General features: G+C 61.5%; 1 protein-coding gene across 1 annotated transcript in view; it reads left to right on the top strand.

Annotated features, from left to right (window-relative positions):
• Nucleotides 1-499: 499 nt before the first annotated feature.
• Nucleotides 500-10,689, top strand: part of SSPO (SCO-spondin) — a gene marked incomplete at its 5' end in the record, with an annotated part of 51,014 nt that continues 40,824 nt past the window's right edge. The window contains 22 exons of the mRNA XM_008584885.1: nt 500-658; nt 745-824; nt 1,306-1,458; nt 1,714-1,885; nt 1,994-2,234; nt 2,556-2,700; nt 3,787-3,904; nt 4,534-4,709; nt 4,793-5,020; nt 5,219-5,384; nt 5,581-5,815; nt 6,380-6,569; nt 6,680-6,774; nt 7,590-7,833; nt 7,944-8,068; nt 8,159-8,268; nt 8,611-8,760; nt 8,893-8,986; nt 9,063-9,232; nt 9,479-9,712; nt 9,918-10,115; nt 10,578-10,688. Coding sequence (XP_008583107.1) covers nt 500-658; nt 745-824; nt 1,306-1,458; nt 1,714-1,885; nt 1,994-2,234; nt 2,556-2,700; nt 3,787-3,904; nt 4,534-4,709; nt 4,793-5,020; nt 5,219-5,384; nt 5,581-5,815; nt 6,380-6,569; nt 6,680-6,774; nt 7,590-7,833; nt 7,944-8,068; nt 8,159-8,268; nt 8,611-8,760; nt 8,893-8,986; nt 9,063-9,232; nt 9,479-9,712; nt 9,918-10,115; nt 10,578-10,688 — 3,594 coding nt within the window. The remainder of the gene's footprint in view (nt 659-744; nt 825-1,305; nt 1,459-1,713; nt 1,886-1,993; nt 2,235-2,555; nt 2,701-3,786; nt 3,905-4,533; nt 4,710-4,792; nt 5,021-5,218; nt 5,385-5,580; nt 5,816-6,379; nt 6,570-6,679; nt 6,775-7,589; nt 7,834-7,943; nt 8,069-8,158; nt 8,269-8,610; nt 8,761-8,892; nt 8,987-9,062; nt 9,233-9,478; nt 9,713-9,917; nt 10,116-10,577; nt 10,689) is intronic.

Below are 10,689 nucleotides of genomic sequence, written 5' to 3'. Positions count from 1 at the left end.
CCAGAAGAGCAACAGAGGGGCAGTTTGGGACCAAGCCAAATTGCTGTTGGGAGGCATTTGCAAATGAGGAGCTGGAGGATGTGGGCCTAGTCCCCCAGCCCCACTAACCCCCTCCAAACATGACCTCAGTGAGTCTATCTAACCCCCCGAACCTCAGTTTCCCCATCTGCCTCATGGGACTGTTGTGAGGAAGCGCTTTGGTGCTGACAGACGGAAAGCTCCCTTACTAAAAGCTTTGTCCTGTCTGGGATGGGGGTTGGGGGATGAGGTGGGGTGAGCCTCCCTCACTGCACAGCAATCATGAGCTTCTCAAAGAGGATGGGGATGGAAAAGTTACCGCTTCTGCTTTAAAGCAGGTACTTTTGGTCAAAGCACAGAGCTCACTAGAACTGGGAGCGCCCCTTCCCTTCCTCCCTGGGCGGTTTGAGCCCTGCTGTGCTGGTGGGAGGGGGCGGGGAGTGTGACTGCAGGAGATGAGTGACCCCCATCCCCCACCCAGGGCTGAGTCTGCAGTGGCAGGGGGACTGGCTGGTACTGTCGGGAGGCCTGGGGGTCGTTGTGCGGCTGGACAGGTCCAGTTCGGTTTCCATCTCCGTGGACCACGGGCTCTGGGGACAGACTCAAGGTCTTTGCGGGCTCTACAATGGCCAGCCTGAGGGTAAGGTGGGCATGGCTTGGTGGCTGGTAGGAGGGAAGGGAAGACAGGAGACCCAGACCCAGCGCCCCTGCCTCACCCTCCCTCAGATGACTTTCTGGAGCCAGGCGGGGGACTTGCCGTGTTAGTTGCCACCTTTGGGAATTCCTGGAGGCTCCCGGAGTCTGAGGTGAGACTGGCATCCTGGGCTCCCTTCCTGCCGCCTGCCTGCCCATGCCTGGCTTCTCACCAGGGCCCTTAGCTCTTGACTTCTCCAAGCCTTTGTTCTGTCTCCATCACTGGCCTCTTCCCCAGGACAGGCTGGCCCCAGGGAAGAGGGGGCAGGCCCCAGGTGCCCCAAGTAAATTGGTGTGAGGTGCTGCCCACAGCCCAGCAGCCTGCTGAGAACCAACCATTGGGGATCATACTTGCCAACCTGGTCACTGACCACCTTTGGGCAACTAGCTGGTCATCTGACCTCCTGCCTATGGGCTGACTGTGGCCCGGGCCTCTCCACCTCCTCACCCAGGCCTGCCACTTTGCTGTCCCCAACAGCCCCAGGTGTGGGCCGGGGGACAGGATGGTGGGCTGTGAAGTGACTGTAAGGGCAGTGGTCATTTTCTTGGTGTCCTGGTTAATGGACATCCCTGCCTGACTCTGCTTGTCCCCAGCCTGGGTGTCTAGATGTGGTGGAGGCAGCCCAGGGCTGTGAGGACGCCCTGGAGGACACAGAGGCAGACACGGAGACTGCCCAGCTGCGGGCTGAAGCCCAGGACATTTGCCATCAGCTGCTGGATGGTCCATTTGGGCAATGCCACACCCAGGTATGGTGGAGGTGGAGGTGGGGTTTGGCACCTAATGGGGGTCAGGCAGGAGGGGTGCTAGAGAAGTCCCAGTTGGATAATCTGGTGCTGCCATCCCCCACTCTGTCCTGGTTTCATCTCTGGGAATGGAGAGGGCTCATATGTATGCTATGCTCTCGGAGGTCCCTTCCAGATGTTAACCAGGGCATGATGGAAGCAAGGGGTGGGAGGGGCTGGCGGGAGAAGGCATTTGTTGGCTGAGGTCCTTCTCTGCAGGTGCACCCCTCTGAATACCATGAGGCCTGCCTCTTTGCCTACTGTGCAGGGGCCATGGCGGGCAGTGGGCAAGAGGGGCGGCAGGAGGCCGTGTGTGCCACCTTTGCCAACTACGCCCAGGCCTGTGCCAGGCAGCGCATCCAAATCCACTGGAGGAAGCCTGGCTTCTGCGGTACCGATGGGGCCTCCCCACCCTGACCAATTGACCAAGGGCCCCCCGAGTGCCCTCCCTGCTGGCAGGAGATCACAGACCACTCACAGCCCACTCCTGTGCCCACAGAGCGCTCATGCCCGGGCGGCCAGCTCTACTCAGACTGTGTCCCGTCCTGCCCGCCCAGCTGTGCGGCGGTGGGTGAGGGAGAGGAGGGGTCCTGCGGGGAGGAGTGTGTGAGCGGCTGTGCCTGCCCACCCGGCCTCTTCTGGGATGGCACCCTCTGCGTGCCTGCCGCCCACTGCCCCTGCTACCACCGGCGCCAGCGCTACGCTCCCGGCGACACCGTGCGCCAGCTGTGCAACCCGTGGTGGGTCCTCGGGCCTTGCTGGGGTGGCAACGGTGTAGTTCCTTCTGCCCCCACCCTTTATGCTGTTTCCCAGCCTGCCTCTCCCAAATTTCCAGCCTCTTTCTGGGGGTTCCTCACGGTGACCTGTGACCTCTCCTGTCCTGACTGAGGGCCCTGCTTAAAGACCTTGCCAGCTGACCTCTACCCCTTCCTGTGGTAGCAAAGGGGTGTGGGGGAGGGAAGGAACCAGGGCGTTGGGGGCGGGAGGTCAGATCCAGCCCAGCCTCCTCCGCTGCTGGGGGCTGATGCCAGAGTGCACTGTCCCACCCCGTGTGCCCACAGCGTGTGCCAGGACGGCCGCTGGCACTGCGCGCAGGCCGCATGCCCCGCCGAGTGTGCGGTGGGCGGGGACGGGCATTACGTCACCTTTGATGGGCGGAGCTTCTCCTTCCGCGGCGGTCCAGGTTGCCGCTACAGCCTGGTGCAGGTGGGCAGAAGGCAAACTCCGGGATGGGGGGGTCTTGCCAGAACGGGGCCATTCCTAGAGGGTGTTGATGGGGCAGAGGTGGCTGTAAGGAAACCACAGTACAAATAAGCGAAACACACAGTCCTCCAGGAAAAAGCCGAGCGCGAACTAATGCTGGAAGGAGGATGGCTGCCCTAGTCCCCTAAGTCCCCCTTTGGGTTCTCACCTCCTTATATTCCCAGTGAAAGCCTCCTGTCATCGTCCCCCCAGCCAAGGGCCACCATACAAGACCCGTCCTCACAATCCTGTCTCACAGATGGGGCAAGCTGGGCTTGCCCCAAAGCAACCCCAGAAGAAACGAGAAGCCCTCCTCCCCACGCCCCCAGCCCTCCCCCAATAACGTTAGGCCACTGCCCAAGTTCAGGTGCAGGTCCTGTTCCTTTCCACCATCTGGGGTGCCATTGGTGATGCCTCCAACTAGCTATTGGGCCATTCCTGCTCCTTTCACTAGCGGTGGGGTGAGGAAATCAGGGGAGCACAGGCTGATGGCCTGTCCACGGGGAGGGAAGAGGCAGCCGTCTCTCCCCAACACACACAATCACAACCAAAGACGCGTGTGCATACATACACATGCTGCACACCACTGCATGCACACGCCTACACAAATAGACACAGACATGCACACATGACACACATGTATGTGCACACAGATTTGACTTAGCTTGTATGTACATATGCACACACTCTAGATGAACATACATACCCATGGGGAGGAAAGAGCCATCTTGCCCCAAAATGCAGACGTGCATGTACATACACACAAGTGCACACACAAATATGCACGCACACATACCTACACACAGTGCACATACATGGCCACGCACACACATATGCACAGACAGTCCACGTGTGCCAACCCTCGGAGAGGGTTATGCCCCTTACATCACAGAATCTGGCTGGATGGAAAGTGGTCAGTACAGGTGTTGGGTGGGAGCTGCCCCCAGGCGTGTGCTGAATGGGGTCTGCAGAGAAGGTTCCAGGGACTTCCTCAGGGAGCCTGCTGGCCTGCCCCTCCTCACTCCACCACATTCCTTCTGTCTGCCCCAGGACTATGTCAAGGGGCAGCTGCAGATCCTGCTGGAGCACGGGGCCTGTAACTCTGGGAGCTGCCTCCATGCCATCTCTGTCTCCCTGGGAGACACCCATGTCCAGCTCAGGGACTCAGGTAGCCTCAGCTCTGCCCCCTGGGGACACCACCTACCAGGCATCCTATCAGCACTCCTCCCCCTACAGACTCAGGTGCCATCCCTCACCTTCCCTCCATACTGCCCAATGGCTTTGGAGCCCCAAAACTGCCCCCTTCCAGATTCACTTCCTCAGTTTCCCCCACCCTCCCATCTCTAAAGCAGACACAGAGTCCTGCATAAATTTTCCAAGGCATCTTCTGCCCCATCTTCAGAGGAAAATACAAGTCATGCAGTTGTGGGAGTCTGAAAGGCCCCTCTCAGTCGACTGTCCCTCCAGCCTCCCCCCACCCCTTGCCCCATCTGCTCCAGGCTCTCTCTGTCCAGCTCCCCCAACACACCGACCACAAAGGGAAAGGGACAGGCAAAAGTGGTGCTGAGGGTGGTCCTTGGGCCATGGTGGGGGTGTGCCCAGGTGACTTCCAATTGTGCCTGGCAGCCCACTCCGACGGGCCCCCCACCTCCCACCCAAGGTCTTCCACACTTCCAATTGTGCCTGGCAGCCCACTCCGACGGGCCCCCCACCTCCCACCCAAGGTCTTCCCTTCTGCAGCCTCATCCTTCCATGCCCATCCCCCTACCCTCCCCATCATCAGGCCCCCTATTCCAGGAGCTGTACTGGTCGATGGGCAGGATGTGGGCTTGCCCTGGTTTGGCGCTGGGGGGCTCCGTGTCTTCCGAGCCTCTTCCATCTTCCTGCTGCTGCACTGGCCCGGGGCCCAGGTCTTCTGGGGGGTGTCTGACCCTGCAGCCTACATCAGTCTGGACCCCCGCCATGCCCACCAGGTGTGCAAGGGAGGCAGGTGAGTGGCTGGGCAAGGCTATGTGGGACTGTATTTGACTGTCCCTTGTGCACTCCTGTGGCCCAGGTACAGGGTCTGTGTGGCACCTTCACCTGGAACCAGCAGGATGACTTCCTGACACCAGCTGGGGATGTGGAGACCAGCATTGCCGCCTTTACTAGCAAGTTCCAGGTGGCAGGCGAGGGAAGGTGCCCCTTGGGGGACAGTGCCCTGTTCTCCCCCTGCAGCACCTATTCCCAGCGCCATGCTTTCGCGGAGGCAGCCTGTGCCATCCTGCATGGCCCAGCCTTCCAGGTAGCCGGGTTGGGCTCCCTTCCACACCTATAAGATGGGACAACACCTGCCCTGCCCTCCTCCTGGGCTCTTGGGAGGATTAAAGGAGACTAAATGCTGTGGTGGTGCTGCTGAGCATAGGGAGGTGGCAGTAGGGATCCGAGGGGATGGGAGAATCCATGGAGCAGGAGCTGAAACATTTCCTTCTCTCCCCCTAAGGAATGCCACGGGCTAGTGGACAGGGGGCCGTTCCAGCTGCGCTGCTTGGCAGCTGTGTGTGGCTGTGCCCCAGGCCGGGACTGCCTGTGCCCCGTGGTCTCTGCCTATGCACGCCGCTGTGCCCAGGAGGGTGCCCCATCTCCCTGGAGGAGCCAGACCCTCTGCCGTGAGCTCACTCAGCCCAGGCTCCGTCCCACCTCTCCCTCCCAGTCCCTTCTAGGAGTAGCTGGGGGCAGGGCAGGGGCAGGGCAGGGCTATGCAGATTGCTGGGCTTTTCTTCCTGCAGAGGCACAAGGGATCTGGATAAGGTGGGCAGAGCTGGCAGTGCCTACACCCTGATCCCCATGTGTCCCTGTGTTCAGCTGTCCTGTGTTCTGGTGGCCAGGAGTACCAGGAGTGTGCCCCGGTGTGTGGTCGACACTGTGGGGAGCCAGAGGACTGTGGGGAGCTAGGCGGCTGTGTGGCCGGTTGTAACTGCCCCCCAGGGCTGCTGTGGGACCATGAGGGCCAGTGTGTGCCCCCCAGCTTGTGTCCCTGCCAGCTCGGAGCCCATCGCTATGGCCCTGGCAGAGCCACCATGAAGGACTGCAACCGCTGGTGAGGGCAGCGACCTTTGTAGGGGAGCAACATGGGGGTGAAGAGGTAGACCATGAGAGAGAGTGGGGAGATTTTTGCAGATGAGGAAACTGAGGCTCAGTTAGGCTAAGTGGCTCACAGAGTCATATAGCTTGTTAATGAGAAATAAAGGCAAGTTATAGACCTGTGGAGGCAGGGCTGGGATCCAGGGCGTGGTGGGTGGGGGTGAGGTTCTCATGAAATCCTTCCCCTGTCTGGGCTGGAAGTGGGGTTGTTCAATATTTCTGCCCACCCCAGACCCCAGAGAATGGCCCCACTGGCACTGGGGCAGGAAAGGGTGACAGCGTCTATGCAGGCATGTGAGGCTGCTGGACACGGCCCAGCTTCCTGTGCTGGTGACCGTGGTGATGGGAGGTGAGCTGCTCAGGTCTCCAGCATCAGAGCTGGGTTTTCACTCAGAGTTAGGGGATCAGACACCTGGGGTCCCAGTGTCTAGGTTCCTGAGACTCTCACCAGCTCAGACCAGGGGCCTGTGGCTGAGCCTGTGCTTGGGTCTGGCTCTTACTCCCACCCGACCTCCTGCAGTGTCTGCCAGGAGAGGGGTCTCTGGAATTGCACGACTCGCCACTGCCCCCCACAGCGGGCATTCTGCCCCCAGGGACTTGTCTATGCTCCTGGCACCTGCCTCCTCACCTGTGACAGCCCCAGAGCCAACCACTCCTGCCCTTCAGGCAGCGCTGATGGCTGTGTCTGTCCTCCAGGCACCGTGCTGCTGGTGAGTCTTGTGTGGGGCGGCAGGTAGCATTCCTAAACCAGGGCACTGTCCTGCTCCCCTAGCTGCTGGAAAGCCCTCCACTGTGCGCTTTGTCCCCACCCTGTGCCCAGGATGAGCGCTGTGTGCCTCCTGACCTCTGTCCCTGCCGTCACAGTGGGCAGTGGTACCCGCCTAATGCCACCATCCAGGAGGACTGCAACATCTGGTATGCCCAGCCCCCTTGACCTTGTGGCCCCTGGCTCCCCAAACATAATCTTCCCTACACTAGAAAGGGTTGGGGTGGTATGTGGGTGGGACCTCCCTATCCCTGACCTTCCCTCCTCCTGGCCTTCCTCAGCTCTGAGGCCAGGGCTGAGCCCCCCACAACCCCACAGGGCAGATTTCCAGTCTGCCAGCCAGGCCGGGGTCCAGGACACTGCCCCCGCCCCCACAGCCCCCACTGCCCCACCCAGCCCAGCGCCAGCCCTGCCTCGCAGCACGTGCAAGTGGTCGGAGTTTCCAAATGATGTTTTCATCATTATGTTTTTCCTCATTATGAAAGCAATACATCTTCACCAAAGAAACATTTAGAAAATACCAAGTTTTAGAAAGAAGAAATGAAAATAACTCTCCTAACATCCCACCAGCAGGACGCGAGCAGTTGGCATTTTAGAAATATAACTGTTATGGAGAAGTTGAGGGAAATCAAAATCACCCCCATGTGGATGAGGCTCAGCCCAGCTGGCTGCCCTCCGAGCTTCCCGGCCGGGGCGCTGGTGCTGGTGGCTCGCACAGTCCCTCCTGGAGGCTGGTTTCCCCGTCCAGAATCCAGCCTCGTGGAGAATTTCCCTGCCTCGAACCGCCCCCCCCCCCCCCCGTGCCAGTTTTAGTTAGGAAAACAGTCTCCTACTTCTAACCCCTGGCCTCCAAACGTAGGTCCCTTCATTTGTCACCACCAGTCATCCCCCAACACCAAAAAAGAGGGAGCCAGTGCCCCTCATTGGGGGGTATTATGTCCCCTTGGTCTTCTTCCCACGCCAGCCCTGATGGGGGCCAGCGGGGTCATTTTTCTACAATGCTGCCACCAGGCACCCGGGTCCTGGTGCAGCTGTCCCCCCAGTTCCATGGTCGTGTAGCTGGGCTGTGTGGAGACTTTGATGGCGATGCCAGTAATGACCTGCGGAGCCGCCAGGGAGTCCTGGAGCCCACGGCTGAACTGGCTGCCCACTCCTGGCGCCTCAGTCCCCTCTGCCCCGAGCCAGGAGACCTGCCACACCCCTGCACTGTGAGGAGGGGCAAGAAAAAGGGAAAAGAGGAGGGGACTGCAGGGGTGGAGGGCTGGGGAGGGAGTTGGGCTGGTGTGCAGTGCTGGAGACGTGCACCCCATGCCTGCAGGTGAACGCCCATCGGGCCGGCTGGGCTCGGGCCCGCTGTGGGGTGATGCTGCGGCTGTTTGCTTCGTGCCACGCGGAGGTGCCCCCGCAGCAGCACTACGAGTGGTGTGTGTACGATGCCTGCGGGTGAGGAGGGGCAGGCCAGGGATGGGGGTGGGGTGGGAGTGCCAGAGGGTGGCGGGGGGCGCTGCTGGGGCTGACCGCTCCCTCCCACAGCTGCGATTCGGGGGGCGACTGTGAGTGCCTCTGCTCGGCCATTGCCACCTACGCAGACGAGTGCACCCGGCACGGGCACCATGTGCACTGGCGCAGCCAGGAGCTCTGCCGTGAGTGTGCCCAGCCCTCAGTCCTGATGCCCAGTGCCACCACATGCTCAGCTCCTTGAAGGATGCCTCTCCTGTCCTGCGAGCCAGCTGTTTATTCATTCAAGGACAAATGTTTATCAAGTCCTACTATGTGCCAGACACTTTTCTAGACAAACCAAACATGCAAGAATAGCTGTCCTGTAGAGCTGGCTTGTTACAAACCGCCTCGGGAGAGTCTCGGCTAAGACCCGCCCATGCACCCCTGTGCCTTCCGTGGGTGTCCCCTGGGGCCAGCTCACCTTGTGTCCTTGCATCCTGTTGCCCTTGCATCTCAGTGACCTGAGCCTCCTTCCTTCCACCCAGCCCTGCAGTGCGAAGGGGGACAGGTGTATGAGGCCTGTGGCCCCACATGTCCCCCCACCTGCCGTGACCACCATCCTGAGCCCGGGTGGCACTGCCAGGCCATTGCCTGTGTGGAGGGCTGCTTCTGTCCCGAGGGAACTCTGCTGCATGGTGTGTAGAGTCAAAATGAGCAGAGGGGAGGGGGCACTGAGACTGGGAAAGGGCCACAAGGCCACGGTGACAGGGCTGGGCCAGGGGCCACCATGCCCCTTTTGCTCTGAACTCTGTGCTCCATAATCTCAGGAGGAGCCTGTGTGGAGCCGGCGTCCTGCCCCTGTGAGTGGGGGGGCAGCTTCTTCCCGCCTGGGACCGTGCTGCAGAAGGACTGCGGGAACTGGTGAGTGGGGGGCCTCAGGAGGAGCCCGTGCCCCTAGGGAAGGCCTGTGTCTGACCCTGGGACACTGTGTGCTCAGCACGTGCCAGGAAAGTCAGTGGCATTGTGGGGATGATAGTGCCCACTGTGAGGAGCTGGTGCCTGGTTGTGCAGAGGGAGAGGTCCCATGCCAGGAGAGCGGGCACTGTGTGCCCCATGGATGGCTTTGTGACAACCAGGACGACTGTGGCGATGGCTCAGACGAGGAAGGTGAGTATCTTCACCTGTGTGTGGCAGTGCCAGGGATGAGTCAAGTCCTTATGTGTGCAACTGGGTTTACTGGGGCTGAAGCCATTGTCTCTCGGGTGGCATTGTCAGCTGCTGCCTCCTATTGCCAGGAGCTGTGACTTGGGATGGGGGGTGAGGGGTGGGTAGGGTGTTGAGTCCTTCTGGGGTCAGGAGCTTCTCTGGGACCCTTCAGCAACGTCCTGAGCCTACCTGCTTGCCCCATGCCAGGCTGTGCTACCCCAGGCTGTGGAGAGGGGCAGATGTCTTGCAGCTCTGGCCACTGCCTGCCCCTGGCCCTGCTCTGCGATGGGCAGGACGACTGTGGAGATGGGACAGATGAGCAGGGCTGCCCATGCCCACCAGACTCACAGGCCTGCGCTGATGGGCGTTGCCTGCCCCTGGCCCTGCTCTGCAATGGGCATCCTGACTGTCCAGATGCTGCTGATGAGGAGTCCTGTCTGGGTGAGTTGTCCCTGCCTGGCTCCAGTCCCCCAGGCACCCCCTTCCACAAGGCCCACATCCTCATGAGCCCCAACCTCACCTGCCACCCTTGGTTGCCAGATCCCTGCTGTGAAGCTGGGCCCTGGGAGTGTGTGGGTAGGGAGCGCCCCAGGCAGTAGGAGTAAGGGGCTCTGCCCTGGTACCAGCTCCCCCTTTCCGGCTGCAGGGCAGGTGAACTGCGTCCCTGGGGAGGTGCCCTGTGTTGATGGCACCTGCGTGGGGGCCATCCAGCTGTGTGATGGAGTCTGGGACTGCCCAGATGGAGCCGACGAGGGGCCTGGGCAGTGCCCCCTCCCCTCTCTGCCTGTACCGCCTGCTGGCACCTTGTACCCTGCACCAAGTCCCCCCGCCAGCGCTGGCCCTGGTGAGTCTCCTGGAGGAAATGGGGTGAGAAGGCTGGAAAGCTGGAGACCTGGGAGCCAGGAGGACGGGGAGAGCGGAGGAGGGAGGCGCCTGGGGCCCTGCGTGGGGTGGGAGGAGCAGGCTTCGTGGGAGACTCCTGAAGACACCCGAGAGAGGACGTGGAGGGCGCTGGAGGGGACTGGAAGAGTCCAGACATTGCTTCCTGTGTTCAAGGCCTCCCTCTGAGCTGAGGGGAGTGGCAGGGAAATTCTTGAGCCAGGGGAGAGCTTTTGGAAAACCGACAGGGAAGCCAAACGCAGGGGGGACGGGCCTTGGGAGGGGCTGAAGGTGGGGTGCGCGCCGGGCTAGGTGAGGGGCCGGACGGGCGGAGCGCCGCGGGGAGTCGGTGGTCGGCACGGGCGGGCAAGACCGGCCTGGGGTCCGTTCGGCCCCGGCGAGGGTCTAGCGCCGGCGCCCGCTGCAGCGCCGCCCTGCGGCCCCTTCGAGTTTCCGTGCGATAGTGGCGAGTGCCCCCCGCGCGGCTGGCGCTGCGACCGGGAGGAGGACTGCGCCGACGGCAGCGATGAGCGCGGCTG

The sequence above is a fragment of the Galeopterus variegatus genome, unplaced genomic scaffold, assembly GCF_000696425.1.
Source record: "Galeopterus variegatus unplaced genomic scaffold, G_variegatus-3.0.2 Scaffold3398, whole genome shotgun sequence".
Lineage (NCBI taxonomy): Eukaryota > Metazoa > Chordata > Mammalia > Dermoptera > Cynocephalidae > Galeopterus > Galeopterus variegatus.
The sequence above is the reverse complement of the archived record's forward strand: the minus strand, read 5'-3'. Positions and strand labels throughout refer to the sequence as shown.